The sequence below is a fragment of the Exophiala dermatitidis genome, assembly GCF_000230625.1.
Source record: "Exophiala dermatitidis NIH/UT8656 unplaced genomic scaffold supercont1.4, whole genome shotgun sequence".
Lineage (NCBI taxonomy): Eukaryota > Fungi > Ascomycota > Eurotiomycetes > Chaetothyriales > Herpotrichiellaceae > Exophiala > Exophiala dermatitidis.
The window spans coordinates 3,332,042-3,359,326 of record NW_008751649.1 but is presented as its reverse complement, the minus strand read 5'-3'; the positions used below and the strand labels follow the sequence as shown (position 1 = coordinate 3,359,326).

General features: G+C 51.4%; 10 protein-coding genes across 10 annotated transcripts in view; 4 read left to right on the top strand and 6 right to left on the bottom strand.

Moving 5' to 3' along the window:
• Positions 1-12: 12 nt before the first annotated feature.
• HMPREF1120_05502 (uncharacterized protein) lies at positions 13-3,501 on the bottom strand. The gene is made up of 2 exons (XM_009159681.1): positions 1,581-3,501; positions 13-1,509 (listed from the first exon to the last, which is right to left on the bottom strand). Exons 1-2 carry the CDS (start codon positions 3,115-3,117, stop codon positions 413-415), a joined length of 2,634 nt encoding a protein of 877 aa, XP_009157929.1. The 5' UTR covers positions 3,118-3,501; the 3' UTR covers positions 13-412.
• Positions 3,502-3,648: 147 nt separating this feature from the next.
• Positions 3,649-8,941, bottom strand: HMPREF1120_05501 (tuberous sclerosis 2). The gene is made up of 2 exons (XM_009159680.1): positions 8,445-8,941; positions 3,649-8,169 (listed from the first exon to the last, which is right to left on the bottom strand). Exon 2 carries the CDS (start codon positions 8,150-8,152, stop codon positions 3,839-3,841), a length of 4,314 nt encoding a protein of 1,437 aa, XP_009157928.1. The 5' UTR covers positions 8,153-8,169; positions 8,445-8,941; the 3' UTR covers positions 3,649-3,838.
• Positions 8,942-9,196: 255 nt separating this feature from the next.
• HMPREF1120_05500 (uncharacterized protein) lies at positions 9,197-12,694 on the top strand. Its single transcript, XM_009159679.1, has 2 exons — positions 9,197-9,549; positions 9,604-12,694. The coding sequence occupies exons 1-2, from the start codon at positions 9,483-9,485 to the stop codon at positions 12,417-12,419; spliced, it is 2,883 nt and encodes a 960-aa protein (XP_009157927.1). The 5' UTR covers positions 9,197-9,482; the 3' UTR covers positions 12,420-12,694.
• A 181-nt stretch (positions 12,695-12,875) lies between these two features.
• Positions 12,876-15,089, top strand: HMPREF1120_05499 (peptide chain release factor RF-2). Its single transcript, XM_009159678.1, has one exon. It carries the CDS (start codon positions 13,019-13,021, stop codon positions 13,961-13,963), a length of 945 nt encoding a protein of 314 aa, XP_009157926.1. The 5' UTR covers positions 12,876-13,018; the 3' UTR covers positions 13,964-15,089.
• HMPREF1120_05498 (saccharopine dehydrogenase [NADP+, L-glutamate-forming]) lies at positions 14,467-16,779 on the bottom strand. Its single transcript, XM_009159677.1, has 3 exons — positions 16,507-16,779; positions 16,172-16,449; positions 14,467-16,111 (listed from the first exon to the last, which is right to left on the bottom strand). The coding sequence occupies exons 1-3, from the start codon at positions 16,637-16,639 to the stop codon at positions 15,131-15,133; spliced, it is 1,392 nt and encodes a 463-aa protein (XP_009157925.1). The 5' UTR covers positions 16,640-16,779; the 3' UTR covers positions 14,467-15,130.
• Positions 16,780-17,057: 278 nt separating this feature from the next.
• Positions 17,058-18,729, bottom strand: HMPREF1120_05497 (uncharacterized protein). Its single transcript, XM_009159676.1, has 2 exons — positions 18,461-18,729; positions 17,058-18,277 (listed from the first exon to the last, which is right to left on the bottom strand). The coding sequence occupies exons 1-2, from the start codon at positions 18,520-18,522 to the stop codon at positions 17,374-17,376; spliced, it is 966 nt and encodes a 321-aa protein (XP_009157924.1). The 5' UTR covers positions 18,523-18,729; the 3' UTR covers positions 17,058-17,373.
• A 55-nt stretch (positions 18,730-18,784) lies between these two features.
• Positions 18,785-21,018, bottom strand: HMPREF1120_05496 (uncharacterized protein). The gene has a single exon (XM_009159675.1). It carries the CDS (start codon positions 20,864-20,866, stop codon positions 19,550-19,552), a length of 1,317 nt encoding a protein of 438 aa, XP_009157923.1. The 5' UTR covers positions 20,867-21,018; the 3' UTR covers positions 18,785-19,549.
• Positions 21,019-21,197: 179 nt separating this feature from the next.
• On the bottom strand, positions 21,198-23,503 carry HMPREF1120_05495 (uncharacterized protein). Its single transcript, XM_009159674.1, has 3 exons — positions 21,935-23,503; positions 21,728-21,884; positions 21,198-21,671 (listed from the first exon to the last, which is right to left on the bottom strand). The coding sequence occupies exons 1-3, from the start codon at positions 22,434-22,436 to the stop codon at positions 21,416-21,418; spliced, it is 915 nt and encodes a 304-aa protein (XP_009157922.1). The 5' UTR covers positions 22,437-23,503; the 3' UTR covers positions 21,198-21,415.
• Positions 23,504-24,098: 595 nt separating this feature from the next.
• On the top strand, positions 24,099-25,588 carry HMPREF1120_05494 (monoamine oxidase; the record flags this gene model as incomplete). The annotated part of the gene is made up of 2 exons (XM_009159673.1): positions 24,099-24,428; positions 24,491-25,588. 2 exons carry the CDS (start codon positions 24,099-24,101, stop codon positions 25,586-25,588), a joined length of 1,428 nt encoding a protein of 475 aa, XP_009157921.1.
• A 1,131-nt stretch (positions 25,589-26,719) lies between these two features.
• The window catches only part of HMPREF1120_05493 (uncharacterized protein), a gene marked incomplete at its 5' end in the record, with an annotated part of 1,501 nt that continues 935 nt past the window's right edge, over positions 26,720-27,285 (top strand). The window contains one exon of the mRNA XM_009159672.1: positions 26,720-27,125. Within this exon, the coding sequence (XP_009157920.1) occupies positions 26,720-27,125 (406 nt within the window). The remainder of the gene's footprint in view (positions 27,126-27,285) is intronic.

Sequence of the window (27,285 nt, the reverse complement as noted above, 5' to 3'; positions counted from 1 at the left end):
TGCTCCACAAACTCCGCATTTATGTATTATATTATAATATCAACCTCCGACCGAGCAATCTCCAATTTGAAGGAGAACTCGAACTCGAACTGGATTGCTTGTACCACTGGCACTTCGATTTCACCCGCCTTTGCATGTTACATGATACCTATGCTTTCGAATCTCACCGTCGGACATACAGTGGTTATTGACATCTCATGCTACCAAGGCCACGGTGCACTGCTCCTCAGGTTTAACCTGTCTCAATGGCTATAGAAGTCCCAGTTTGACTGCCCTGCCCTACTGTAGTCGCCTTTCTCTCACGCTACCAAAATCGTCCCAATGCCACCAGCAACACCAATATCCTGCCAGTGCCCTAATCCGCCCAAAAGTCGTTGCATCATATTGTCCACTCGTACGAGCAATAGTTATACTAGTCCTTCAACCCACTTGCCCTTGGTTTGGCCTCATCAACTCCCTCTTCATCTAGGGTGATGATCTTCCGACTCAAAAGCAGACGCAGTTCCGGAGTGATGATCTGCTCGGCTTCTTTTTCTTTTTCCACTTCCTTCCCTTTGCCCTTTTGACCCGGTTTGGCCTGTACTTGGCGGTTCTGCGCTGGAAGAGCGCGTCCAGATGATGACGGTCGACCCGCGACTGTCGAGGAGGAAGCACCGGTAGTGGTAGCTGTCGAACTTCCCAATTTGGCCGCACCCTCACCGTCGTCCGCCGGCTTCCTTTGCCTCAATTCTCCGCCACTTGGCGCCGGAAAAGTGTTCTTCTTGTCGACCGCTTCGACGGTTTTCTCAAAACGTTTGAACAGCCGCTCTGCCCGGAAGAGAATCTCTTGTAACTCAATCGTTCCAGAAAGCTCATTGATGTATTTGAGTATCTCATCAAAGTGGCGGAGATGGTCCATGATGACGTCGCGGTGCTTTTCAAGAATCGCAACGGCGATAAACAAGTGGAATTGGGAGCTGTAATAATCCGTCCATAAGGCTTCCCACAACCTCAAGACGTCGCTCCATTCGAATTCGCGCTTGTACCAGACCAACAGCATGCGGAAAAAGAAGAAAAAGTTGGTCGAGTCGGCTGATTGCAGATGAAGGTACAGTTTCGGGTCCAGGATCTGCACCATCTGGTCCAGGGTGCTGAGTTGGGCCCGCATGCCCACCTGTGACCGCACAAAGTTGCGAGACATACGCCGCATAAAGCCTACAAAGGCCCAGAAGGCGACGGCATCGTCTTGAAATACCGCATATAACGGAGAGAGGAGGTCTGACATGCCTTGGACGTAACCCAGGTTCAGAGGATGAGGATTGCGACTTCGATAGCGAGTGGGGGAAGAAGCATCGGGTGACGGAGGTGTGTCGTATTCCAGGTATGTAAGAAGCATATCTTTCAACTGCTCCAAATGCACGTTGGTCCCGGGACCATCGGGATTATAAAACGGTGACGTGGGATCGGGATGCGGGATGTCTTCGCCTGCGAATAGGGGGATGTTTCGGTCTGTTCGATGCACATCCTTTTCTACATGTCGAGTTGCCAGGTCAGCCGGGGGATGTAAGTTGGACTTCAATCAGGTAGGACATAGAACTTACCAATTCGGTTTTTTTGTTCTTTCCACCACTCCTCCTGTTCAGGGGTGGCGTCTCCATCCATCATTCTGTCCCACCAGGCTCCTTTGAGCTGGATGTATTCATCTCTCTTACTGTTCATGTATGCATGCCGTTCATCCTTGGTGCTGTCCCAGTCATACACTCCCAACAGGAATGGCCAGGCTTCCTTCCGCACTCCATCTTCGGGATCAAGGCCACCGTGAAAGATGCGCTCTTTTACCTCATCCACGGTCACTTGTAGTGTGCCCTTGGAATCAAAGAACGATTGCCATTCTTGGAGGTTGACCGGTCTTCTCTTGCTATCGTTGAGGGTCAATTTTCCGGCCTCCATGTCGAGAATCTCAAAGTCGCCCACACTGGTCTCCTCCGACTCCAGAACATCTCGAGCCGTCCATATTCTCTGCCTCTTCTCCCTTTCACTCTGCTCTGCGATGGTCATGGCCCATCGTGCCAGGTATAACTTGGCACTGTCGAATTCATCCTGGAGAGTTTGTATCTCGGGATTTTGTACAAGTCGCCGTACTTGGGGAGGAATATTCTTGTTATTAGCAAGATCTTCCGCCGTACGCCGTGTAAAAGTGGTTACTTTGGACAATTGCTCAAGGATCTTCCACCTCGTTTCCTTGAGTGCTTTGGTGAAGGGGTCCATTCCAGGCCCTGATGGAGGTTTTTGGTTGGACTTCTTCGAACCCGAGCCGTCGTTCTTGTTTTCCCCTTCGAGCGATTTTCGACCTTGACCAAAACCAAGACGATCTTCTTCCGAGGGGTCGATCAGGTAAATGGATGGCTCCGCGGTGCTTCGCTCCACATTGACATAGCGTTTGAGCCACCGCAGAACCTCGTCTCCACCCCAGAACAAATCTCCGCTTTCACCAAACGGGTCAAAGGATTCTCGGGCTCGTTTCTTCTTTTGTAGAATGGTGCTCTCGCACTCGGAATCGTGGAAGAATAGGGCGGGAAGGCTTGTCCCTGCGCGTGTATTGATGACTATGCTGCCGTACCACCAACCCAGGCTCGGTGGTCGGATATGTATCGAATAAATGCTAGACAGAGGAAGGGAAAATGCGTATGGGCCGACCGGGGACTCGTCGAAGGATGCCGCAAGGGGCGGCGGAGGCACAAGGTAAGTCTGCTTCGGGGGAGATTCGCCGTCTTTCAAGTCCACTTTGACATATGTGCTGAGTTCGTCCTCGCTCAGGGAGGCTTCAGGAACCCAAGCAAGAAGGTAGTTGGAGGCGTTGGCCTTTTTGTTAGAAGAGTCTGAGGAATGGGGTCGGTCGTCTGAGGCTAGAGGCGACGATTTCTGCTGGACAAGGGCAATAAAGCCTGGAATGTTGTCTTTGGCAGACGGTGTGGGATGGACATAGACCTTGCTCTTGGAGTAGAGCAACTTGACCCCTCTTGTGGTGGAGGCATGTGTAATTGTATTGTATTCCCCTTCTTCATCGTCCGAGAGGTCATAGAAGGACGCCGATGGAGAGGGTGCGTCTGGTTTGGACGACGATGGTTGAGTAGTCATGATCGCGGTTGTTGTCTTGGAGGCTGCGGTTCGAAGTGCTCAGCATGCCATGCTCGTACTGTAGCCGGTGGTCCGGAGAAGCGTATGCACAGGATAAGATGGGTTGATGTAGGGGCCTGGGGGATTGGAGTGGCGGATGACGCGCAATTGAACTGTAAACCTTGGAATTGCTGATGCCTGGTGTTGCAGGCGGAGGGTGACTGACTACACGCTCATTACCTAGGTATGGTGGTGTACAGCATGTGCAGTGGTTCAAGTTGCTACCACTGCCAGTGCTTTCGCGGCGCCGTCAAGGTTGGTGACGTACAAGGCAGATTGTCCCGTCCCGTGGCTCAGGCCGCCGACAGACGGATCGCAGTCGTATAGCGAGGGGCACCACATGCACCAGATGCACTACTACAATGTAGTACTGCTCCCTAGGCCACCTGCCAGTGAGGCTCAGGCTGATGCACCCGGTCGCTTATGTAAGCGACTCTGGCCTCAGCCTCGTCATCTTTGCAGTCCAGACTCGTCAAGCTACAGAACAAAACATTGTACTTCAAGACTCATCAGTGCGGTGTCAGGGTTTAGAGACTGATGAGCATGGTATTATTGATTAACCGACTTTTGCAAGATACAACCGACCCAGAAAAAGACTGCTTTTACCCTCCCCGTACTCAGCTCCATGCTATCCATTTTCCGTTTTCCATTTCTGGCGCAAGTGATCCTGCATGACCAGACCTCATGTTTCCCTTTGAACAGTCCATGAACTAAAGTCCAGCTGCATCGCTAAAGCTCCGTCCTTTCGAGGACCAACTTCTTCCTCTCGGGACGCGGGAGTCCTCCTGCCACCCCCTGCACCCGGCGCCGAACTAGCACCAGAGAGAAAGGGAAGACTTGAAGGCCGCCTGTCCATAGACCTGGTTGCCACCCGCTCCTTCAACCTCTTTATCTGCTGCAGCCGGGCCCGCCATGTGCTGGGGAACTCCGTATCGTTATCCTTGGTGTTCCAGGTCTGACAGAACATGTCCGTATTCAATGCCAACACCCGAACAAAAGCAGCCAGTTGAGCGGCCGAGATCGTTTTGGGGTCTGCAGCCGGGGATATATTAGGCAGGTCGTCCCGTGTGACGACCTGAACCGTATAGAAGCCCGGCATATAATCAGGATCTGGCGTCGTCCTTTTCTGTCCGGCTGGTGTGATGACAATATTGACGTAGTTCAGTTGAGACTTGAAATTGTCCATTGTCCACACTTTCCCTGACCTGTTGAAGATGATGTTCACATGGCAGTTCCCAACGTGGGCCTTCTTCATTATACACTGAGGATCATCCTCTTGATCTGTGGGCATCATTGTTGGAACAAGATAGACAATCTCCGACACCCGGTCTCGCCAGGCGATCGTCTTTTCCCCATCTCGAGGATACTCCAACCCTTGCGGATTGAACTGTATCGGTGGTTTCAACGATACTGCATAGCCAAGGCCGTCCAAGAGCCGCTCAAAATCGCGGGAACCTTCAGTGTTAGCGAGGTAATCAGACTCATCGGACTGTCCCTCGCCGATATAGAGCACACCGATTTTGTGGCTGGAAACGGTTGGTATTCGATCAATGCTCTCTAATGCCCTGGTCACATAGTCCTCCTTTGGCAACAGTAGTGGTTGTTCAGCGACACCCGTTGGAGCTGCACTGGCCACCATCTGGAGCAGAATGTGTGGGGGCAGCACTTCGATCGTCGTTGTTTCTTCATGGCGTATCTCCGTATGGCTCGGTGCATGATGGGAGGGCAGCGGCGCTGTCATCTGCTGGTATCGCGCATAAGTCGTACCAGACGCCTGCCGTTTGATGATCTGAGTCTTCCCTGAATGGCCTGCAGTCTCGGCAGTGATGACACTGAGGCCTACAATCCACGAAGCCGAATTCACGGGGCCATCTTCAGGCCCGGCAAAGTTCGGATCTGGAGATGTCTCTCCAAGGTCCGAGAATGCAGATCGTTGCATCATATCGATAAGCACTTCACTCTGTTCGTCGATCGTCTCTTCTCCGCGGACGTTCTTCCAAACCAGTCTAGGTACGATCCATGGAACATACTTTGCCCTGATTTCAAGACGAAGTGAAAGAAACCAGAAGATCATATTGTGGTAGGCCTGACAAGCAGAGTACTGAGGGAGCCCAATGTCTGTAAGCATGGATGCTCGATATGGCGGTCGTCGGAAATTCAGCCCACTATGCCGCGAGACTGGATGTATCCTCCCAGGTGGCGAAGAAAGGGATGCGTGTTGTTGTTCTCGCGTCTTTTCGAGAAACTGTATACACATTCCGAATATCATCTGGATCTCGTCCGGGTTGAGATTTGAATGCATCTCCGGCAAAAGTGACACCTGAATCAAAAACTCCAGGATGTGGGCGGTCAGGTGAGTTTGGGTCATGTTCTTCGACATTTTGTCAATGATGGTAGGGTACAATGTGGCAACAGATGCTGGTATCTCAAGGCTGCAAACGGACAATGCGTGAATACAGGGACGAGATGTACCCTCCCATAATCCGCCAATCCCAACCAGTAGTGCTCTGACTAGGTCATCCCCAAAACCCTTTTGGACCGCTTCGGTCTTGATGGTGGCGTAGGGAATGAAGCCAATGAGAAAGTTGAACATGCAAATCGCAACATCTGAACGCTTGAGTCCAGTGTGGGCAGGAGCTTCTCGAAACGAGTTGTTGACAATCTGATCGCAAAGGATTTGACGCAGCTTCACAACGGCTTCCATGGAATTCAGGAACAAGGAGATATTGTTGATTTGTGCCGCCGCGTGAACCACGGTATAACTGTAAGTCTCCCAATCAGTGTCGGCTTGCAGACATCGTATGATACTCATGAGCCAGGTGTCCATGTCGAGCTCAGCCACCGCCTGCGGAGCCGAAGATTCGTCAACATTGAGGATCGTTGAGGGCTGCCCGGCAAGGGGGAAGACCGCATCCTCAGTGTCTGGGTACATCCACAATGGATCAGCAATGTCCGACTTTGTTGAAAGACTTGTGCTGCTCGCTGAATGTCGCTGCATAGAAGGTATGTCGGTATTGAAGATCTCAACAGATTCCCGGGTGCGTAAGAGAGCACTTGCAATCTGTTGGCTCTCACTCGTCTGAACAATGTAGATAAAGCCACCATCATCTGCTCTGATGCGGAAAAGGAGCCGCTTTGCGACCAACCTAGCCGGACGGAACCTACACTGGGAGCTTGCAATTTCGAGCAATACTTCGAATGCCCTGATAGCGGGTTTGGTGCTAGTATGAATGCTGTAGCTGAACAGATTCGCCAAAACCTTGGTACCGGTTACAGCGACGTCTTCGTTACAGGGAGATGCTCCGTGGCCGGCGAGAATCAGCCGACGAGTTTCCTCGATTGTGCGTATAACCAGTTCCTCGTGTTTTGCAGCCTCCCAATAGTCGGATAGCAGGGTTTGGATAAAGTTGAGCAGAGCGTTGAGCACCTTAGGATTCCGCTCAATCTCGATTTGGTCCAAAAGTTTCCCAAATATCCAGACGTAGCTACCGTTAATTTGTGGGCCGGTTGTTGACGCTGGTGCAAAAGGTTGGTCCTTCAGCTGAACGAGCATCTCAATAGCCTTACTACGACTCCCCGCCGACAGGGACTCGTCTTGTAGTATCCGCACGAAGATTTCCGCAGCATGACAATCAGCAACGCTGCTGTCCTGTGGAGTTAGGTACTTGTGCTTCGCGTAATCCAGTGTGAGCGACAATAAATCAGAGTCTGCATACTGGGGGAAGTCCAGGAAGAATTCATGGACAGAGTCCCGACTTCCGGCAGGGAGCTCATCCCAAACCTGCCAGATATCTTCACCCAGCTTCCTGACCATCGTCTCTCTGTCTCGCAGACGTTTCTCGTAATGGCGTTGCAGCTCCTCTTCCGGACTTGGAGTCGGGGACAGAGAGGTCTTGGCGGTATTGGCGGCGGGATAGCCTGATGGTGTCATTTCCAGGCAAAGACGGATGATGTTGATAATGATGCTGAAATCGAGCGCAGACACCTCGGGCCTGCGCTGCTCACTGGAAATGGCAGCGTGCAAAAGGCTGAGAATGTCATAGCATAGGCGGAATACCCCGTGCCCGGCGGCGGAATGTAGCTGGGTAAGAAACTCTGTCAAATCCAGAATAAACTCGCCGTCGTCACGCCGCTCATCAACAAGAGCTCGGAGATGGTGAGTAGCACCTCTGGCATGTGACAGATTTTTGCTGCCATTCTCGTGGGTGGGTGTTTGCAAGAAAGAATAGAGTGCTTCCATGGCCTCTTTATGTAAATATCCAGAGGCGAGAATCCGTGAGCAATCGAATAGGTGCTTTGGAAGCTTGGATAAGTTGGCGGCGGAGGCGCATAACACCACAAGTGTTTCGTCAAGTCCTTCCCTTGGATAATCAAAATGCGTCAAGATTGTGTAAAGGACGTTGACACCAGCGTCGATGTCTTCTTCTCGGCTCGCATTCAGACATAGGGTTGTGACGCAGGCTACTGTACGAGACAGCTCGAGCGGATCGAAGCCCACATTACTCGACTCGAGATAATCGGAGACGTACTCGAGTAACCAGTGCAAGTGCTTCTGTTCCTTGACAGCAACCCCAGACCTTGAGTTTTTGGTTTCCTTCCTTGCCTTGTCTGCTCGCTTGGACCAGAGAGGGACCCACTGGATCAGCAGAGACAATAAAGACTCAGGAAGCGGACGGCCCTGATCATCTTTATGGATGTCGAGCAATCTAAGTGATACATCCGTTCCAGACTTGAAATTCCCGAAACTGAGAAGCCATGAACGTGCTTCCTCGGGTGAGTCGCCGAGCAAACGTCCTTCATACAGGACGCTGCTTAAATCCACTGGGGATTCGTCCTGGGGCAATTTCTCGGGGTTTCGATCAAATTGAGAAGCATTGTCTATATTTCGAGAATTCTGGGCCAACACTGGTATATGCCACAGGGATAACCTTCGGGCCTCTCTATCGGGATGAATGTTGGACGGCCTCTGTTGGGATGGATCATTTCCAGTCGACATACGACCAGGTCTCGCTTCTGCCCAGATCATTGTCAGCAGGTGGAAAATCGCCCAAGGCGCGTTGAAAAATATAGTAATTGAGCTGCCCACAAGGGCAAAAGTTTCCCACTCATACGGCAGGAATGTTCAAAGACCACAGCTGATGATACAAGGCTGCGGCCAAATTGAACCAACAAATGTTTAATATAACCTCGAGTGTGCTGGACGTTTTTAAATGTACGCTCAAAGACCAGTTCACTCTCGCAGTATCACCACTCCAAGCAAGGAATTAGGCAAGTGGGGTCAGACTTACCAAGACAGAAGATCTCAAGAAGAGTCGTAGTAGAACCAGACGTTGCAGCCGCTGATCATCGGCTAGATGAGGCAGAAAATTTTCAGGTTGATAGGTTCAGGCTGAGCAGGGTCTGGACGTCGGATCAAGCGACCAGCGATAAGGGACGTTTTCTATCAGGTTGGGGCCTCAGATGCTTCCTTGCGATAACGCTAACAATCCCTTCGAAGTTCGATATCGGAGGATGACAAGAGCGGCATTGTTTGACAGAGACGGGACTCGAAACCAGCACAATGACAGAGAGAAAAGGCAGAAGATGTCGACGTTATCGGCGATAAATGGCAAGTCAGGATACAGTGAATTGCAGTGGCCAGATCGGCAGCAGCAGAAGACAAAATCAATCTGAGTTGTTGGACAACTTGGGACGCGGCTGCGCGTGAGGCTTGTAGAGAAGATCTTGCCACTACTAGTATTACCGCTGTCAACGGGTTCATCAGCCACACCCACTGCACATCTGTGGACAGCGATAAGGAGAAACACAGTGCAGAGTCTGCACTTCATAATGACTTCATTCTGGCACTGCTTCACGTGCTTCGGCTTTTCGTTTCCGTCCCACTGGCAGCCGAAGAACAGTCACATGATATTGTGTCACGTGATGATGCCCCGTTCTTGTACAACAGTGCTGTCATTTACTCCGCCGTACCGGTAGTCAGCAAACATTTCGGAACAGCAGGCGATTGCGGACGTAGTTTTCAAGGCGGTCAGAGAACAATTCTGCCGCCTCCACCAGCAAACAACTCGAAGTTCCAGTTGCTGCCACTATTCACAAACAGTCCAAGTAAACAATCTCTCAGATCGAATTCCTCCGCTCCGTTCTTCTGCGTGTGTACAAATCTGGTCTACGTGCCACAGATATTTCGAACAGCACCTTTCACGCCCTCTCAGCTCCCGTAACCCATCACCACATACTGCGAGCGCATCCGTTGTTGGTCAGAATCATGCGCTAGAATCCTCCACTCAACCAGCCGCCCTTTGTCCTGATTGTCGATCATCCTCACCATGGCTAACTTGCAGCCTCTGGCTCAGTTACTTGACGCCAGTCTCGATCCGCGTCAAAATAAAGAAGGTAGGGAAATACTTTGTTCTCCTGCTGCCGATCACTGATTAACATTCCTTCTAGCTGAACTCAAGATCCGTGCGGAAGAAAAGAAACCGGGCTTCGCACTCTCTCTCCTCCAAATCACAGCCTCGGACCAGTTCAAATACAACACGCGGCTTGCGGCTGCCCTATTCTTCAAGAACTTCATCAAACGCAACTGGACCAATGTGGAGGGCGAGTACAAGCTACCGCAGCAAGATGTCAACGCAATCAAAACCGAGATCGTGGGACTCATGATATCTGTGCCTCGGGGCATTCAGACTCAACTGGGCGAAGCGATCAGTGTCATCGCAGACAGTGACTTCTGGGAGCGCTGGGATACGTTGGTTGATGATCTGGTGTCTCGGTTGAAACCAGATGATCCAGTGGTCAATGCAGGAGTACTCCAAGTCGCCCATTCCATCTTTGCACGGTGGCGGCCGTTGTTTCGATCCGATGAATTGTTCACCGAGATCAATCATGTCCTTACAAAATTTGCCCAGCCCTTTCTCACGCTGTGGCAGAGTTTGGATGCCTACATTGAGAGCCATAGCAATGATAAGGAGGCACTTCGGAATGCTTTTGCAGAACTCGACCTTGTCCTTCTGCTCTTTTATGATTTATCCTGCCAGGATCTGTCACCGGTCTTTGAAGACAACCTGGCAGGCATTTCGGGCCTGCTCTTGAAGTATCTGGTGTACAACAACCCTCTTCTGCAAACCGACGATGAATCCGAGGCCGGCCCGTTGGAAAATACCAAGGCCAACATTTTCGAGGCACTATCCCTCTATATTGCCAAATATTACGATGATTTCTCCAAACATGTCCCAAGTTTTGTGGAGAGCTCTTGGAATCTTCTGACAACCATTGGGCCGGAGCCCAGAAACGACATCCTTGTCAGCAAAGCTCTCCACTTCCTGACCCAGGTTGCCGGAATCAACGAACAAGCGCAAACGTTCAACAATCCCAACATCCAGACCCAGATCATCGAGAAGGTCATCCTTCCGAACGTGGCTCTGCGAGATTCCGATATCGAGATGTTTGAGGATGAACCCATTGAATTTATCCGTCGAGATCTCGAGGGCTCGGACAGCGAGACACGTCGGAGGGCAGCGGGGGACTTTTTGCGCCAATTGAGCGATCAGTTCGAACAGTCCGTGACCGGAGTCGCCATGACATATGTACAGAAATGCGTGCAGGACTTTGCTGGTAACCCGCAGGAGAACTGGAGGGCCAAAGATACGGCAGTGAGCTTGTTCCATGCCATTGCTGCCAAAGGTGCTACAACATCGACGCATGGAGTGACCAAGACGAACCCCCTCGTCGACATTGGCGATTTCTTCTCAAAGAACCTCGCAAGTGATTTGCAGGACCAAAATGCCCAGCCGCTGATCAAGGTGGATGCGATCAAATACCTCTACGTATTCCGGAGTATCATCACGAAGGAGCAATGGCAGCAGGTCATGCCGTTACTGGTGAACCTGTTGGGAGATTCGAACTTTTGTGTTTACACCTATGCAGCCGTCGCGGTGGAACGAGTACTGGCCATGACCGACGAAACTGGAAAACCGGTCATCGACCCTGATCATATCAAACCCCTGGCAAGCAGTCTCCTTGAACATCTCTTCAGCCTGGTGGAGAAAGACCAAGCACCACAGAAGGTGCAAGAAAACGAGTTCGTCATGCGCTGTATCATGAGAGTATTGATTGTCATCAAAGACGGCATCTCAACCGTGGCCGAGAGCGTGCTCCAGCATTTGACCACCATCACCACGATCATATCCGCCAACCCCAGCAATCCCAAATTCTACTACTACCACTTTGAGAGTCTAGGAGCCTTGATCAGGTTTACACCGACGGCACAGTCAGAAGCACTTGGCGCTCATTTGTTCACTCCGTTTGCGGCCATTTTGGCCAATAATGTCGAGGAGTTTGTGCCATATGTTTTCCAGCTGATGGCCGCTCTTCTCGAGGCCGAGCCCAGCAAACCTTTGCCGGCACAGTACAGACCGCTGATCGCCCCCATCCTCGGTCCGACCTTGTGGGAACAGCGCGGCAATATCCCTGCCTTGGTCCGACTGTTGTCTGCCATTATCCCCCGAGCCGCCGATGAACTGATCGCGGCCAACCAAGTTGAAGCAGTTCTCGGAATCTTTCAGAAGCTGGTGTCAACCAAGATCTATGAGGGTTATGGGTTTGATCTTTTGGAGACGGTCATCTCCACCCTGCCGCCTTCGGCATTAGAACAGTATTGGGTGCATCTCCTGAACATCATGCTTACGCGTCTGCAAGGGAAACAGTCTCAAGCGTTCCAGTTGCGATTTGTGCGGTTCTACCACTTTGTGTCGTCGCGCGACGACAAGGGGCTTGGAGCGGATTTCTTCGTTGCAGCCACGGACCGTGTTCAGCATGATGTGTTCCGCCAACTTTACTTGAGCATCATCTTGCCAAAGACACAAGAACTCGCCCGGCCGCTGGACCGAAAGATTGCCGCGATTTCCTTGACCAAGACGCTGGCGGATTCGCAGGCGTTTGTCGACCGATACCCGAAAGGATGGCCCTTGACATGTAATGCACTGTTGAAACTTTTGGAAGATCCTCCTCTACCGCCAAAAGCTGATGACATGATTGCCGAGTTGGACGTCGAAGACAGCAGTTTTGGCGTCGGTTTCACTCAACTCAATACGGTTCGACGGCCGATCAGTGATCCCTTTGCCGATATTGTTGATCTGAGAAAATGGGTGGGCCAGTATCTCAAATCGGCTGATCAGAGACATGGTGGGAGAATAGGAAAGGTCGTCAATGAGGCTTTAAGTCCGGATGCCAAGAAGGTTCTGAGCGCTTACATGACTTTGTAGTTGAACCAGGGGAGGTGATATTATGGCAGAGAGGATGAACCAGCCGGAAGTGAGAGTGTGAGACGCGAACAGAACAATCAAAAGTCATGTACCTGGTACACACTGCATTTGGCGATAGATGAAAGTAGAAGCCCAGACTTGGAAGTTTTGCAACGCTAGGATATGCCAGTGGACCATAAATTGATCCCCAGTCTACTATTACGTGCACAGTCGAGTTAGAATGTACTAGGTAGGTAGTATATGTCGGTTGTATACCACTCGCACTTGTAAAGGACGCCCTGAACTCGCAGTGGTACTGGAGTACTAGTAGTGGTATGGACCATAATGCGGTTGAGCCAGCCTTGTCCCAGCCTTGTCCCATGGCTTACGGCAAGGCTTTGCGGCTAACCTGCCCTTCTTTGGAATTTGATTGGCGGAACTGAGGGAGGCAGTTTACAACGTACCTGACTCAAGATCCCGCAATTTGAACTGCAACGCTGTGATGTGAAGTTATCGCGAAGCCCTGCAGTGGTCTTCAGACAAAGGTTATCTTTGATCCGATTCCTGCCTGGCATGTAACAAACCAACAGGAGTAGTATGCATCGGATCCGTCCATTGGCATGGCGGGACACTCATGGCACCGGTCTATCACGACCCAAATACAGAGGCTCGACATGATGTTAATGCGCAGCCAGTGCCGGCGCAGCAGGACTATATCTACATCATCATTGACGAGGACGTCGAGGTCGAGTTCGAATCCGAGGTCGATTGCGAGTGCCAGCGCAACGACGACCCGGGGAATCTACAGTAGCGTTCACTCGCATCGTCCCCTATGGTCGGCGTTGTGGTGGATAAGGACAACAGACCAAAAGAGTTGGCTCCAGAACTCGTCATTATTTCAGTGTTATAGCACAAATGCGACGATGATGACCGCAACCGCACCCACAACAGCTACGGAATCCGAGTCGACATCCGCGTCTACAAACTTGAACCACGAAAAGCCACCGCTATCCGAGAACGACTCCAAGTCCACGTCCAACTCCGACGACGTTGTCGCGGCCGCCGACAACAGCATCCCCAGCAACACCACCAACGACAAGTCCAAGCACAAATCGACAACCAAAGAAAAACGCAAAGCCAAACAACTTCCCCCCCGTCCAACCCTACCCGACTCCGAAATCCACCACGTCTACCTCAAAGGCACGGGGCCAGGCGGCCAAAAGATCAACAAGACGAATTCCGCGGCGCAACTGACCCACCTGCCTACTGGGATCGTGGTAAAATGTCAAGCGACGCGGAGTCGGGCTCAGAACCATGAGATTGCGAAACGGTTGTTAGCGGAAAAAGTTGAGTTACTCCAAAAAGGGGATGAGAGTAGGGCGAAGAAGGTTGAGGAGAGGAAGAGTAAGAGGAAGAAATCGGCGGATAAGAAGAAGAGGAGGAAGTATCGGAGATTAGAGGAGGAGGAACAATCACAAGGGGAATATGATGGTGGAAATCATGGGCATGAGGATTATGATGGGAAACGTGAGGATTATGACGGTGATGGTGGCCCCGGAAGATGATGGGAGATGAGCTCGGGAGAATGAGCAAGCACCTTGAAAGAGCCTTGTTCCCTTTGGTTTCGAACCTTTCGCTGTCGTTCTCATCGAGGAAGATGAGGTCGATTCGAGTCATGCACAGCACACCAGGACGAGGAGTCAGAGTCCAATTACTAACCGTGGATGTGAACGTGCACATCCATCTGCAACTGAGACTGAAACTGAATGTCAGCTCACACTCAGCCTGAAGCTGAACTCGGCGGCCGCGACGGTACAATACGGTACGCCACCGGTTCCAGAAACAAAGAAGGACAACAACAACGACAACGACAACGACAACAGGTTACACAACACGGCTGAAACACCTACTATATACTGGTAGGGCACTACCCCCTGGGCTACTATTGAGTCCCTACCTACATACCTACATCCTTACCGACCTGCACCGTAAGGGCACCGGCACGGCACGGGCGATGATTGGAATGATACCTACCTACCAGGTATCTGATGTATGGATGCTAAAAGAGTGGCGATCGATCGAGCTTGGAAGACTACTACCTCCTACTACTACTGTACCTACTAGCTGGTACTACCTACCTAGGTGCCCTTGTACTTACACTTATCTTTACAGAACCTTACCACCTACCTACTTACCTGTAGGTACGCTTGGGCCCTCGCCGTTCAAGTTGTGAGGAAGATTGCACTGCCCACCTCAATGCCAGATCAGATCATAAATCAAGCCAACACAACCCGACCCAGTCCACTGCAGGCTGATTCAATCCAATCCAACCCAATCCAACCGTCGCCAAGAGGACAAAGGATGCCGGAATAGAGTGAAGGGAAGGTTGTCTGGTTGTCTTACTCCTTGCTATCATTCAAGTTGCAGATCACTGGTATGACATGTCTATATCATTGCATCCCTGCTTGGGTATCGATCTTGCTGTTCCAGATACTCTTGTCGAATTGCGACCAAGTCCTTGACTCCAGGAGGACCGTGTAGAACCAGAAACAAAAACAGGATCAGACATTCTGATCTTCTTTAGGCCTGTTTTAGATACATCTGTACAATAGACCAAAAGGAAAAACTGTAAAACCAAGTCCATATGTCAATGACCAACAGTCATGACCGATGTCCTATGACTCTTTAGCCCAGTCTATTTTGATTTTGACAGTATCTACCTGTTTTCTTTCCTACTCGATAGTCTTCTCCTTCAAGAAGATGCCATACTTGTCCTTCAACTCCTTTTGCAGGGGCTCGACGATATCCCAAGTGACAGGAGCCAAAATGCCCTTCTTATTGATACGGCCGTCCAAGACCATCAAACAGGCCACAGCGCAGGGCACACCGACCAGCTTGGCCATGGAACTATACCCGTTAGGGTCACCATAATCGCAGAGGGTGCTGGTGCGAGTTTCAGTTGTGCCGTCCTTATGCTCAATTTCAAACTTGTGCTGCAGCATGACCATATCACGCTCGTCCTTTTCGTACTGCATCTTCTCCTCAAGCGTGGCGCACAGGGTGTCCAAGGGGTTGCCACGCGGGGTGATGGGCTTGTCAGAAAACAAACCCAACCATTTCAGACCAGAGATAATCCGCTTCTTCTCGGCCGTGTCGTTGAACTTTGTCCGCGAGCTGATGGCCCACGAGAGATCGAGTTCCGTGGAGCTGGTGGCGCCAATGATCTTTTGGGTGGCTTCCTTCCACGTCAGGGGTTTGTCCGATGGCTTCAAGAAGTCCTTTTCTTCATCGGACAAGAAGCCAATGTCAACCAACACCTTGACGAACTCCGGGAATCCCTGGTATCTCAGGGTTCCGCGAATCACCGTCTGTGCTTCGGGGATGTTGTACCGTTCCCGGTATGGGGTCGAGTCACGGTTGGGGTAGGCGACGAAGGCGAAGCCAGGGTAGATGAAGTATGGTTTGGCGCTGTTCATCAGATCAGGGCCGGCAATCTCCTTGATCTCGCCGTCTTGGTAGTATTTGGCTGCGTTTCGCAGTGCCAGCAACACTCCACGGCTCGACCAGGAGAATTTGTAGCCCAGAGGATTGTCGCTGGCCTCGGGAGCCGGAAGACCTCCGCAGTATGAGAGGAATGACTTGACCTTTCCTCCGGCCTTGTGCACTTCCTCGATAATGGAGACGGCATACAGATGGTCGATACCGGGATCAAGCTAGTCGTTGGATTTTGTCAGCGCGTGTTTCTTGACATGAACGTGTTTATATAGACTTACACCAATCTCGTTCAAGACCGTGATGCCGGCCTCTTTGGCTTGCTCCTCCAACTCCAGCATGGCCGGGGAGACATAGCTGGTTGTGACGACATTCTTCTTCTTACGGATGGCCGACTTGATGACCGTCGCGTGGAAGGTGTACGGGATCAAGCTGATGGCCAGATCGGCCCGCTCCATCTCCGCGTCAAGGGCTTCGGCGTTGGTGACATCAAGAGAGATGGGTCGGGTGTTTTTGAGGCCCTCGGCCAACTTCTTTGCGCTTTCGAGAGTTCGGCAGGCTGTAGAGTGACATGTCAGCATTGTCCCTGCTTTCAGTTTGACTGTAATTGACCTACCGACTGTGACTTCGACGCCAGCGTCGGCGAGGATCTGGACGGTGGGTTTGGTCACGAAGCCGGCACCAAGAAGGAGGGCCTTCTTGGTGTTGTAGCCCAGCTTGGACTGGAGGGTGGTCACGATGGAGGCCATTGTCGATGTTTTCGGCTGTTCGAGTCGGTTTTGAGAAAGGAAAAGGAATGAGTCAAATGAACAGGACTCAAATCACTGGCACAAGACAATGTTTCCATTGGCGTCGGACCCAGAAAAATTGCGTCGCTGCGAATGCGGAGTTGAGCGTCCACGATTCAACAAATGCAGGGAACAGGACACCGATGCCCCTCCAAAGGTCTCCACGTGATTGAATATTCCTTAGTCATCCATCCTCCCCACGTTCTTTTGCAGTCCCCGTCCCAGCGCCCGGCTCATCCCTATTCTCACCATTGCATACTGCTACGAGACTTCAAATGCCCCGAGGATTGTTATTGCGCAGAGAGCGACGAATATTGGCAAAGGCGTGTTTATACTGGCCTGGTCTGCTCGTGCTGATGGGCGCAATTACTCAATCTAGGTGTTCAGATATGTCAATGGCGTTTGTGTCTTAGAGTACTACGTATTTCTCACTCAGGGTGAACAGCATACAGACTCAACTAGAAATCCTCTGGCAGTGGAAAACACGAGCAGTGGACGGAGCGCATGGGCACCTGTATTCTTTTTGCATAAACAATTGCTTGCTTCGGAACGCCACAAATGCAGATTTGCTGACTTTTTCTAGGCCCAACACCCTTCTCAGCCTGAACCTCAACTTGACAAAGATGCAGGACAGAAGAGATCGATATAGATATGCAGCCTGCCCTTTCTCGATGCAGTAACTCGAATCAACCACTCTAGGCAAACAAGGCCTGTTTCTGCGGTAACTCGGTCTCATACTCGATCTCGACCCGACCGGTCTGTTTCTTGCGAGGCTTAGCAGGCGGAGCGACGCGTTTCCTCTTCTTGCCTTGAGCAGCAGCATCTCCTTCTTCATCTTCATCATCATCCTCTTCGTCATCCTCACTCTCCTCCGAAGCACCCGTCTCATCGTCATCTTCAGCACTCTCGCCATCGAACCAATCATCAAAGTCCTCCATTTCATCCCCGCTGGCCTCAAGATCCGAAACATACTCAACCTCCGCTTCGGCCTCATCCTCATCCTCGAGCAACTCCTCATCATCTTCCTCGAGCTCCTCTTCACCCTTCTCAGCCCTCTCCAGGCCCCGCAGGACCTTCTTCCAAACATTCTCCTCGACATTGATAGGACGATCACCATAGGCACCGCTGCGCAACCGATCAATCAATTCACGCTCAATCGCCCTCTCGACCTTGGCGGCACTTTCGGCCTTCCTCTCGCGCGTCTCCTCCCTCCGGCGAATCTTGCTCGACAATTTCGGCACCAGCTTTTCACCCAGCCTCTCTTCCTCCTTGGCCAGGCGCCGCTGCCGGATCGCCACTTGCGTCAACCGTGTCAGCCGCTGCTTGCATTTGTGGATGTAGAATTTCGGCCAGTAAATCAATTTCTCGTCGATCTGCGCCAGCGCCTTCTCGTAGTTGTTGGCCAGTCGGATCTTTTCCCACCATTTTGAAGGCAGGTGTGCCCGTTCAGGTGACTTGATGAACAGACATAATGCCCCTGTTTCGGGGTCTGGTCGAACGGTCGCATACCGTGAATTGGCTAGCGGGCATGATTGTCGATTGCAGAATCCGGTCAGGTTGTATTCGTTGCGGCAGAAGTTTTGCTCTTTGGTGTTCAATCTAGACACAAGAAAAAAAATTGTTAGACTCGAGTTTGATCAAAAGAAGAGTACTTTTTTCTTGTGTGACATGTCGCGTAGTTACACGGCAAAATTTGCACACGGCACGGTGCAAGAATCAATAGAAGGGACGATCACTCATCAACTGCGAGAGAAAAAAACATAGAGAGCATGGTTTGCATACTTTAGTTTGAACGAGCAGAATTGCTGGTTGATCACCTGCCATACAATCTCGTCTGAAGCCATGTCGAGAGAGAGATAAAAGTGATGATGGTCGTGGGGAAGAAAGAACAGCAACAGCCCTTCTTCGATGATGAGGATAGAGGGCGGAGGGGAGAGAAAGAATGGATGGCTGGTTCTCGTCTTTTGTTTTCTTGTAGAATCTCAAATCTGTGGCGCAGGCGGCGGCGGCAGCGCAGGGATCGGCGAAACAAAATTGTTTCTTTACTACAAACTTTCCGGCGGAGCAATCGGCAAACCTGCTACTCTGGTTCTTATCGATAAACACCGTGTTTGACATGTTTGCTTCGCAGAGTCGCGAGCCTCGTCCTTCGTTTCTTCACTGAATGTAGAATTACGTAGCTACGCGCGAGGATGTCAATCGTGCATCGATGCTTCTTGACTGCTAGTGTGGCTATGTGGTGTGGGAGACAGTACAGCGGCTCCGCTGGGATCAGGACCTCTGAGACGCCCAGTCTTATCACTACGTACCTACCTACAGGTAGGTAGGTTCAGCGGTACTGTACCGGGAAGACCATTTCCAGAGACCGTTGGCCGACTCCTCCCTCCCATGCACCACATGTCTCTGCGCTTGTATCCACTTCACGTTATGGCAGATTCTGTCATGTTGGTTGATTACTGCGGCTTTTCCTTTCATTTGGCTTGTCCTGAATGGCTGTTCATTCTGCCCACGGGAGTGGTGTGTGGAATGGCGCCGGGTTTGCGTCTGAATCAAACCCTGGCGAGCTTCAATTCAGCTCGTTACTTGCGCTCGGCGCTTGTCCTCAAAGCATGGCGGATTGCAGTACCTCGTCAAGCAATAGCCGACCTACATTGACATAGGGCCGACTCATCGAAGAGATTCGCACCCACCATGCAGGCTAGAGCTGCTTTTGGGTCCTTGCACGGTTCGCCGATGGCATCAACCAGCAAAAGACGGTGCTCTCTCGTCGACGTAGCAGGCTGTTTTTGCCGAAGCGTTGCTCCACTAGCAGTTCCTGCCCTTGACTGGACCAAGGCCGAGTTGTGCTCCAAGTGTACGCTGTAACCCTTGTCAAGTCTTCGGCGTAAACCTCGCCACCAACCAGGCAAGGTCATTTTCATGAGGCTTTGGCCACTTGGAGTAATAGTGCCAACGGTGCTCATCTCTGTCCCACTTGCGATTCGGCACAAACGCCTCGACATTGTAGTAGTTGTCACGCATGTAGATAGGCTGGTAACTCGGTGGACCACTTCGCTCGAGAAACTCATCTGTCTGAGCAGCAACATCTTCATCCGTGAGACGATAGAGACGCGGTCTGGCCGGTTCAACTGGCAGTATCTTGTCTCTCGAGTTCGGACGATCGATTTTGTCTTTCTCTTTCCCATCTCTCCGCCACCGCTCCGTGCGCAGTATCGTGCGGGTAGTCACGTCGAGATGGATTTGGAGTATACGAGCATGAGCCAGAGGACTATGCATGGCCTTCATGACGATTTGGGCGTTCTTCTCCAGCAGATCAACATTCCATTCGGGATTTCGACCACGCGGGATAATGGGAAGTGGTTCCCGTTTGTCAAAGTTGGGCTGCCAGTGGGCAAGGTCGAGGATGATGCACAGATTGTTCCAGGCCAGCACACAGCTCATGCAGGTGCAAACTGTCGACGGGTCAATCTGCTTGATGTGCTGGTAAGGGCTTTTGTGGATCCGCAACCGATCCTGCCATTGTTGGCTCAGCAGTACCGGACGTGCAATATCCGGCACCTTTTCCAGCATCACGGGCAGCGGGAAGCATTGCCGCAGTACCCAGTACCGGCGGCTCATGATGCTGTCGGCAATGGCGTTTTCGTTGTCCAGAATGAAGATTCGCATTAACCGGTTCAGACGTAGTAATGTGTATATGTCACTGGGCTGTAGAAAACTCAATATGAGCAACAAAATTTCTGGCGGGAGGTCGAGGATCGATTGGATTTCCGATCGTATTTTCCGAGCCGACTGCTTCTTCTCTTGCCTTCGTTGTAGGCGGGCCGTCTTCTTGGAATGCAATGCGAGTTGGGCAGTCGTGTCAATAAGAGGTTGGTCATCGTCTGACGAGGCCTTGTCCTTGTCGGCTTTTGCAGTTGCCAGCTTCTTGCCTCGACGAGACAAAGCAGCATTTGGCTTGCAATCAGGTTGAGAGGTTGCTGTTCGACTTCCAGAAATGCTTGATGAACGGCTCTGTGGTTGTGCATTGCTTTTGTCGGTATCCGGCCGGTTGATGGTATGTGGAGTCGAAGGCGCAAGATCAACCGCAGAGTCTCTGTTGATCCTGACTAGGTCTTCGTCATTTCGAGACAATTGTGACCGCCGCTCTTCGCTACCGACCAGTTCCCGTTGACGCATTACCACGACCATTGTCTGATACGCAGCATGTCGCGTACAATCTCCCTTGTGACCTTATGACATCAATCTGCGAATGAATCAAACCTCTGGCTAGCAGTGCAAAGGTTATAGTCGGATCAAGATGGCAACGAAATGGAATGTAGAAGTTTAGCTGATGGTAAAACACCACTGGCATTGATGTTGTCCCGAGTCTGCAGACTATGCTATTCTCGGTATGTGACGCAAAAACGAGGCTGAACGAGGCTGAACTTTTAAGCAGGTACGAATTGACACATTTTCACGCCTGGTCCCGCTGCCATCTGAACCACGATTGGCGAATAGAATTACTACAAGACATCAATCATGGTCAGTCAGCATAATTGAATTACTTCTTAACAGTCTCCTTGCAGCCTATCTTGCCCACTACCGAGGTTGAGGATTAAATGCTATAAGGCAGTTGTATCATGCCTCACATCCCAGCATATCAATAGCCCTCACGGCGCAACGTCACAGCAGGATAAAAGCTTTGATAAAACATGCCGCGACACGAATGAACACAGTCGCCTTAGCTATTTGCCTAGCTCAACTCTCTACCAACCACTTCCTCAAGAATTCCGCCTGTGTGCCGGCGTTCCTTTCAAAGTAGGGCCCCGAATATGCCTCAAAGTGTCCACAAGGCAACAATTGCAACTGTTTAGGCTCCTTTGCACGAGCATATGCACCAAGAGCCAGGTCTGCAGGCGTGAGCACGTCACCGGTCGCAACGGTCATCAGGAGTGGTGTGGGGGCGATTTTGTCGATTAGTTGTTGTGGCTCATAGGCACGGAAGAGCTCGACCCTGGTTTTTAGGTCAGTGTTAACATCAACGACTAATGGTTAAGACAGTGGACCAACGTTTTGAGAGTTACGGCATTCTTCCAATTTGATTTTTTCTCCCACGAGGAAAAGAATTCATAGCTATCGGGGGTTGGTAAGGCTGATGGTTTCAAAGGATCGGCGTCAACAACGGGCACATAACCCGGTTCCTTGCCTTCCGCCCGGGCAATTCTATCTATGGCAAGATTAGCTTTCGAATCGAATCAGGATGGCTTTTCTCAGTACCTGCGGCAAAGTTGGCACTGAAGCCAACCGCAAAGTCTGGGCGAACAAGACGTCCAAAATTGTCCCAGCCACTCACGCATGGGACCTGGCTGAGCACGACCTTGACTCTTCTATCGACGGCACCGACGTAGAGGACATGGCCACCACTGTAGGACGAACCCCAGATCCCGATCTTATCAGGATTGACCTCTGATCTTGTTGATGCGTATGTGATAGCATCGGAAATATCGCTGCATTGGGTCATAGGGACAATTTCACTCCTGGGCTCGCCTTCAGCATGATCGCTGTCGCCGAACCCACGGTTGTCATAGACCAGACAGGCGATGGGAAGCTTTGAAACAAAGTACTCGGCGAAGGTATTGAGGTCCATCTCTTTCAAGGCGGAGAAGCCATGAGACATGACCAGGCAAGGGGACTTGCCCGAGGACAGGTCGCTGGTGTACAACCAGCCTCTGAGAGTGACTCGATCAGAGGTTTTGAATTCGACATCTTCTCGCCCCATGGTGTAGATGAGTATTTGGGTAATGTATCAGCTGTATGATTTGAACAAGAGACACGTTACACAAAGATCGTGAGATGGGCAATATAAGACGAAAGCAGGTGCATAAGGGAGCGAACGGGGTCCTTTCCCACAACCTCGGGCCTGAGATGACGCGCTAGAGGCAGGATCAGACGACAAGGGGGATCAAGGGCATGCTGCATTGGCATTTTTAAGAAGAGAGGGGATTTCTCAGCGATAGCAGCCGAGGCGAGGGCCTTCTTCCGAAAGGAACCTGGTCACAATGCAATCAGGAGTACTGCTGACTTCCAACCCCGCATGCGGTAGCGCTCGTAGTCTAAGGATTTATATATATCCTAGAACTAGCAGCGTATTCTCGCTTGTCGCCTTACCTGAGTAGGTAAGAAGGACAATGATGGTGTTATGAGTTTCCCAGAGGTTGAGAATAGTGGGCTGGCTTGGCTCGACCGGAACCGCAAACGCCAGTGTTAGAAGAGGCGAATGCTGGAAGATCTTACAGACGGATGGAGCTTGTGGAGGCATTCCAGTTTGGGCCGTGCGCTCCCGCAATGTAAAGGTGAGGCGCTATCGTCAAGCGCAGCTCGTGTTCCTGTAGCACTAGAGGTGTTTGCTCAGGGCCACCTCGGTGCGGGTTGTCTGTTATTATCCAGTTCAGACGGTCCAGAGATAACATAGCAGAGTTGGCTGATATGAGAGAGAGATGTCAGGGTTGTCTACCTAGGTAAGGATTGAGCCAGCGTAGACCGCACATGAACCACTTGGCGATTGGCAAAGCTTGTAAACTCGTACGACACAACGAATTCGTCAAGTACCTGGGTCCTAGCGACACTGATGAACCATGTCGCCCAGAGAGGGGACATCGTGATTGCAGTACTCCGCAGCTGAAGGTACCAGTTGTACATCGATCAACCCTGGGGCTTCGGTTGGGAGAAATTAAATTAGCAGTAACCGAGGCCATGGCGCCGGATATGTAAGGGTCTGGCATCGAATGGAGATGTCAATAAAAGAGGGCCATGCATGCACACAGATGGCGGGGAGAAGGCAGAAGCAGACAGGGGAACAGGAGAAGATGAACTCGTGAGGCCGCGAATATGGAGACATGGTTATGTAAGCACGGTGGCTGACTAACGTCTCACGTGATCGGCGATGGTTTCCCCAGGGGTGACCTTGAAGACGAGGCTCCCGACTCCCAATCATGTTGGCAACTGTTACAGTTCTTCCGGTCAGCCAATGCCGCTTCTCATGTCACTCAGCATCGCGTGCTCTTGGGGCATCAGCTCTGCTACGCCTTATCAGTGAACTGAGCAACGGGCGGAGACACCTGCCTGCTCCAGAAGGATGGTTAAACTTTTCACCACGTACAGGGGTCAAACGCTGGCCAGATCGATCCCCAATGCCCGAAGTGGAGAACGGCGACCATCTCCGACTCCAGCACGCAAGAGATCACGGCCAGATCAATCAGTGATAACACACCATTGTTTTTGATTTCCTGACAACTGCCTTGGTCAAACCCTGACGAGGATGTATACACCAGCGAGCTCAAGACGTCAAGGCCGTGAGCGTACCTACAGTCAAGCCAGGGTTCTAGTATCGCGTATTGATTCGAGTCACAAGGAAGACACTCGGTCATAACAACTTGAAACCATGTCTTCCTCATATGATGTGGTGATCGTCGGGGCCGGCCTGGCGGGTCTTCAAGCAGCAACGACTCTCCAGGAAGCCGGTCTTCGCTATATCGTCTTTGAAGCGCGCGATCGCGTGGGAGGAAAGACGTTGACATTGCGCGACCCAAAAACCGGGAAAGCAAAGGCCGACATGGGAGCGGCATGGATCAACGACAGCACCCAAAGCAAGATGTGGTCTTGGGCCAAGGAGCTGGGGCTAGAGACGTACGTGCAGAACGTCTCAGGGGGCGTGGTTGTGCAAGACATGGATGGCAGTAATGTTAAATTCCCTTATGGCGATGTGCCCAAGGTAAATTTAACGATTCCTTTCTCTTCCTGGACATAAGATTGACAGGGCAAACCCATATCTAGTTTGCTTCAGTGGAAGACACCGAATCCTGCCTTGCGATTCGTGATGAGGTCGACAGGCTCTCCACAGCACAAAACCTGTCTATTTTTGCCGCCGGACCGCATCGACAGCAACTCGACAACATATCGTTCGAGGCTTTTCTGCACAAGGCCAAAGCGACTGAAAAAGCCTTCGCCACCGCCCAGGTATGGACGCACGCCATGCTCGGTGTGGACCCGTCCGAAGTATCCGCGCTGTACTTCATCGAGTACTGCGCATCGGGTGGAGGGCTGATGACTGTGCGCGCCGATGGCAAGCATGGCGGGCAGTATCTTCGGATCCGGCAGGGAGTTGGAGCATTCGCAGACGGCATTGCCAAAAGACTGCGACCTGGGTCTATCAAACTAAACAGTCCGGTAACCAGCATTTCCCAAAACAGATCCGACGGTAGCGTGTCCGTGACGACGAAAGGATCTTCGGCTCAAACATACCACGCTCGCAAAGTCATCATCACCGTCCCGACGCCGGTGTACAAGACCATCAAATTCGATCCGCCGTTACCTGAGGCCAAGACCGCCGTGGTCAATCGCACCCGCTACGGCTTTTATACAAAGTATCTCGTTACCTTCAGCAAGCCGTTCTGGGTGGACAATGGCCTCTGTGGCCTGGCACAATCGTTCACCGGCCCCGCTTCTGTTTTTCGCGACACTACTCTCCCCGATGATGGGATTTACACTCTGACTTGTTTCCTAGGCGGTCAATTTGGGCGCAAATGGGCGGCGCTGGATGTCGAGGCTAGAAAGTCATCTATCCTGAAACAAATCAGTGATATCTTCAACAACGGTCAAGATGTGACGCCCTTGTTTGTCGAGGCCTTTGAGTCTTCCTGGATGCATGAGGAATACTCTGGTTGGGGATGCCCGTGCTCTTCGATGCCGCCAGGTGTTTTGGCCGATGGCTGGGAAGCTTTGTGCGCTCCTGTGGGCAACTTCCACTTCGCCGGTACTGAGCTGAGTACCGTTTGGAGAGGGTATATGGAGGGAGCGACCAGGACTGGGGAACGGGAAGCGCAAGCTATAATTTCAGAGCTGAAGGGAAACAAGACGAGGGCAAGGTTGTGAGTGTGGAGGGCAATGGATTGATTCCTGTTACTCGGAATTGAATTCGGCTCAAGGACACGTCAATACGAGGCTCGTTGTCCAGCATTTCTAAACTGCCGCATGTGCAATCGTGATCGTGCCTTGCTCAGCTGGACATCTCAATCACACGAGGCTGGGAATGACGACTCCCTATTATCGGCTGTTCTGCGTCTCTTGCATTTGTCTCCCTTTCGCACTCGGAGGCATGCCAGGGATATAGACTGTAGTACTAACACGCAACAGTGTCGATCATCTCTCTGGCGCCCTCCACCCAGCCATTTAGTGCAACTTGAACAGACCCTCCAGCCATGGCGGGCCCCTACAAAACCTCATGCTGTATTCTCTCCACTCACGCTCCTTCATCCTCAACATATATACTACATACTATCATTATTCACTCCTAAACTCGAGCGGAAGTCGAGAAAGAAACGACCCAGATTTGCCCACCGCTAGCCCTCTCTGTACCTCAGCCTCAATTCGATACTATCACTTCGTGGGCGATGACGACTGCGGGGGCGGCGCAAGACAAGGCTGTCATGAAAAGGGGTCACGGGCTCCAAGCGAGTCCTTCGTCTCTCCGCTGCACTGCATGGCATACTTATGGCATGTCATGACGTCGACGACTACGAGACCTGTCGGCGCTGTTTCATTTTACTTTCTTCTTCACAAACGAACTACTGAACAGTGGTCCATGATGATCAAGATATTGAAAAAGATACGGGCCGATACGATACTATACCACAGGAAGGACATATCTGAAATCTAGTTTGGCACACTGCAGCCCCGTCTCCTCCTCTTGTTATTCCCATCCAGCCTTATTCTCTTCTGCATTGTTGAGAATCGTCCAAACTTAACTTACCTCGCGTCAGTCAAAATATTTCCAACATATACTGCACCACCAACGTGGACGGTCTGATCCCTGGTGTCTGATATTCATCTTGACATATTTCGCCCGAGAAGAGCATCTAGCAAGAATCTTTTCTCCTTTGCGAACTCAGATCGAGAAGATCCAGTACAAATCAATACTCCCCTCCCTGCTGCGCAGCAACAGACAAGACACACACGACAAAAAGTTCAACTGAACCCCCCAGACTGCGATTGATCTGATTCAACATGTCTAATCTTGATCATCAATCTCAATCTCAATCCCAGACCCCCTACCACTCCCTCAAATACGACCTCCTCCCCCCCAACTACCCACACACCCCCCTCCTCCTCCCCCTTTTCGGCCCTTCCCACAAACCCTCAAGTCTCCTCCGCCACCAAATCTCCACCCTCCAAATCCATCCCGTGATTGAATCCCTCTTGCACATGCTCAACCACGACTTATCGTCGGCCCATTTCCTGTTGAGACACATGCAAGGAACCCCCAAGACCTGTTCGGAGGCAATGTACGTTCATGGGATTTTACATCGTGTCGAGGGGGATTTGGACAATGCGAGGGCGTGGTATGGTGATGTCTGTGGCGAAGAAGTGTTTCGAGTTGTTTGGGATGATCCAAAGATGACGGTGCCGATAGGTGACGAGGGAGAATTGGGGATGGGAATGGGGACGAGGGAACGACGACGACAACAGCAGCCAGATGGAGAAGGAGAACAACAGCCAGAGGGAGAAGGAGAACAACAGCCAGAGGGAGAAGGAGAACAACAGCCAGAGGGAGAAGGAGAACAACAGCCAGA

What these genes read in the sequence shown, in the direction of transcription:
- HMPREF1120_05502 (XM_009159681.1), bottom strand. Translation starts at nt 3,117, where the DNA reads ATGACTACTCAACCATCGTCGTCCAAACCAGACGCACCCTCTCCATCG. An exon ending in AGAACAAAAAAACCGAATTG is followed by an intron (nt 1,510 to 1,580) that starts GTAAGTTCTATG and finishes CTCGACATGTAG; the next exon opens with AAAAGGATGTGCATCGAACA.
- HMPREF1120_05501 (XM_009159680.1), bottom strand. Translation starts at nt 8,152, where the DNA reads ATGTCGACTGGAAATGATCCATCCCAACAGAGGCCGTCCAACATTCAT.
- HMPREF1120_05500 (XM_009159679.1), top strand. Translation starts at nt 9,483, where the DNA reads ATGGCTAACTTGCAGCCTCTGGCTCAGTTACTTGACGCCAGTCTCGAT. An exon ending in TCCGCGTCAAAATAAAGAAG is followed by an intron (nt 9,550 to 9,603) that starts GTAGGGAAATAC and finishes CATTCCTTCTAG; the next exon opens with CTGAACTCAAGATCCGTGCG.
- HMPREF1120_05499 (XM_009159678.1), top strand. Translation starts at nt 13,019, where the DNA reads ATGGCGGGACACTCATGGCACCGGTCTATCACGACCCAAATACAGAGG.
- HMPREF1120_05498 (XM_009159677.1), bottom strand. Translation starts at nt 16,639, where the DNA reads ATGGCCTCCATCGTGACCACCCTCCAGTCCAAGCTGGGCTACAACACC. An exon ending in TGGCGTCGAAGTCACAGTCG is followed by an intron (nt 16,450 to 16,506) that starts GTAGGTCAATTA and finishes GTCACTCTACAG; the next exon opens with CCTGCCGAACTCTCGAAAGC. An exon ending in CGGTCTTGAACGAGATTGGT is followed by an intron (nt 16,112 to 16,171) that starts GTAAGTCTATAT and finishes TCCAACGACTAG; the next exon opens with CTTGATCCCGGTATCGACCA.
- HMPREF1120_05497 (XM_009159676.1), bottom strand. Translation starts at nt 18,522, where the DNA reads ATGGCTTCAGACGAGATTGTATGGCAGGTGATCAACCAGCAATTCTGC. An exon ending in TTCTGCTCGTTCAAACTAAA is followed by an intron (nt 18,278 to 18,460) that starts GTATGCAAACCA and finishes TCTTGTGTCTAG; the next exon opens with ATTGAACACCAAAGAGCAAA.
- HMPREF1120_05496 (XM_009159675.1), bottom strand. Translation starts at nt 20,866, where the DNA reads ATGGTCGTGGTAATGCGTCAACGGGAACTGGTCGGTAGCGAAGAGCGG.
- HMPREF1120_05495 (XM_009159674.1), bottom strand. Translation starts at nt 22,436, where the DNA reads ATGGGGCGAGAAGATGTCGAATTCAAAACCTCTGATCGAGTCACTCTC. An exon ending in CAGTGCCAACTTTGCCGCAG is followed by an intron (nt 21,885 to 21,934) that starts GTACTGAGAAAA and finishes ATCTTGCCATAG; the next exon opens with ATAGAATTGCCCGGGCGGAA. An exon ending in AATGCCGTAACTCTCAAAAC is followed by an intron (nt 21,672 to 21,727) that starts GTTGGTCCACTG and finishes CCTAAAAACCAG; the next exon opens with GGTCGAGCTCTTCCGTGCCT.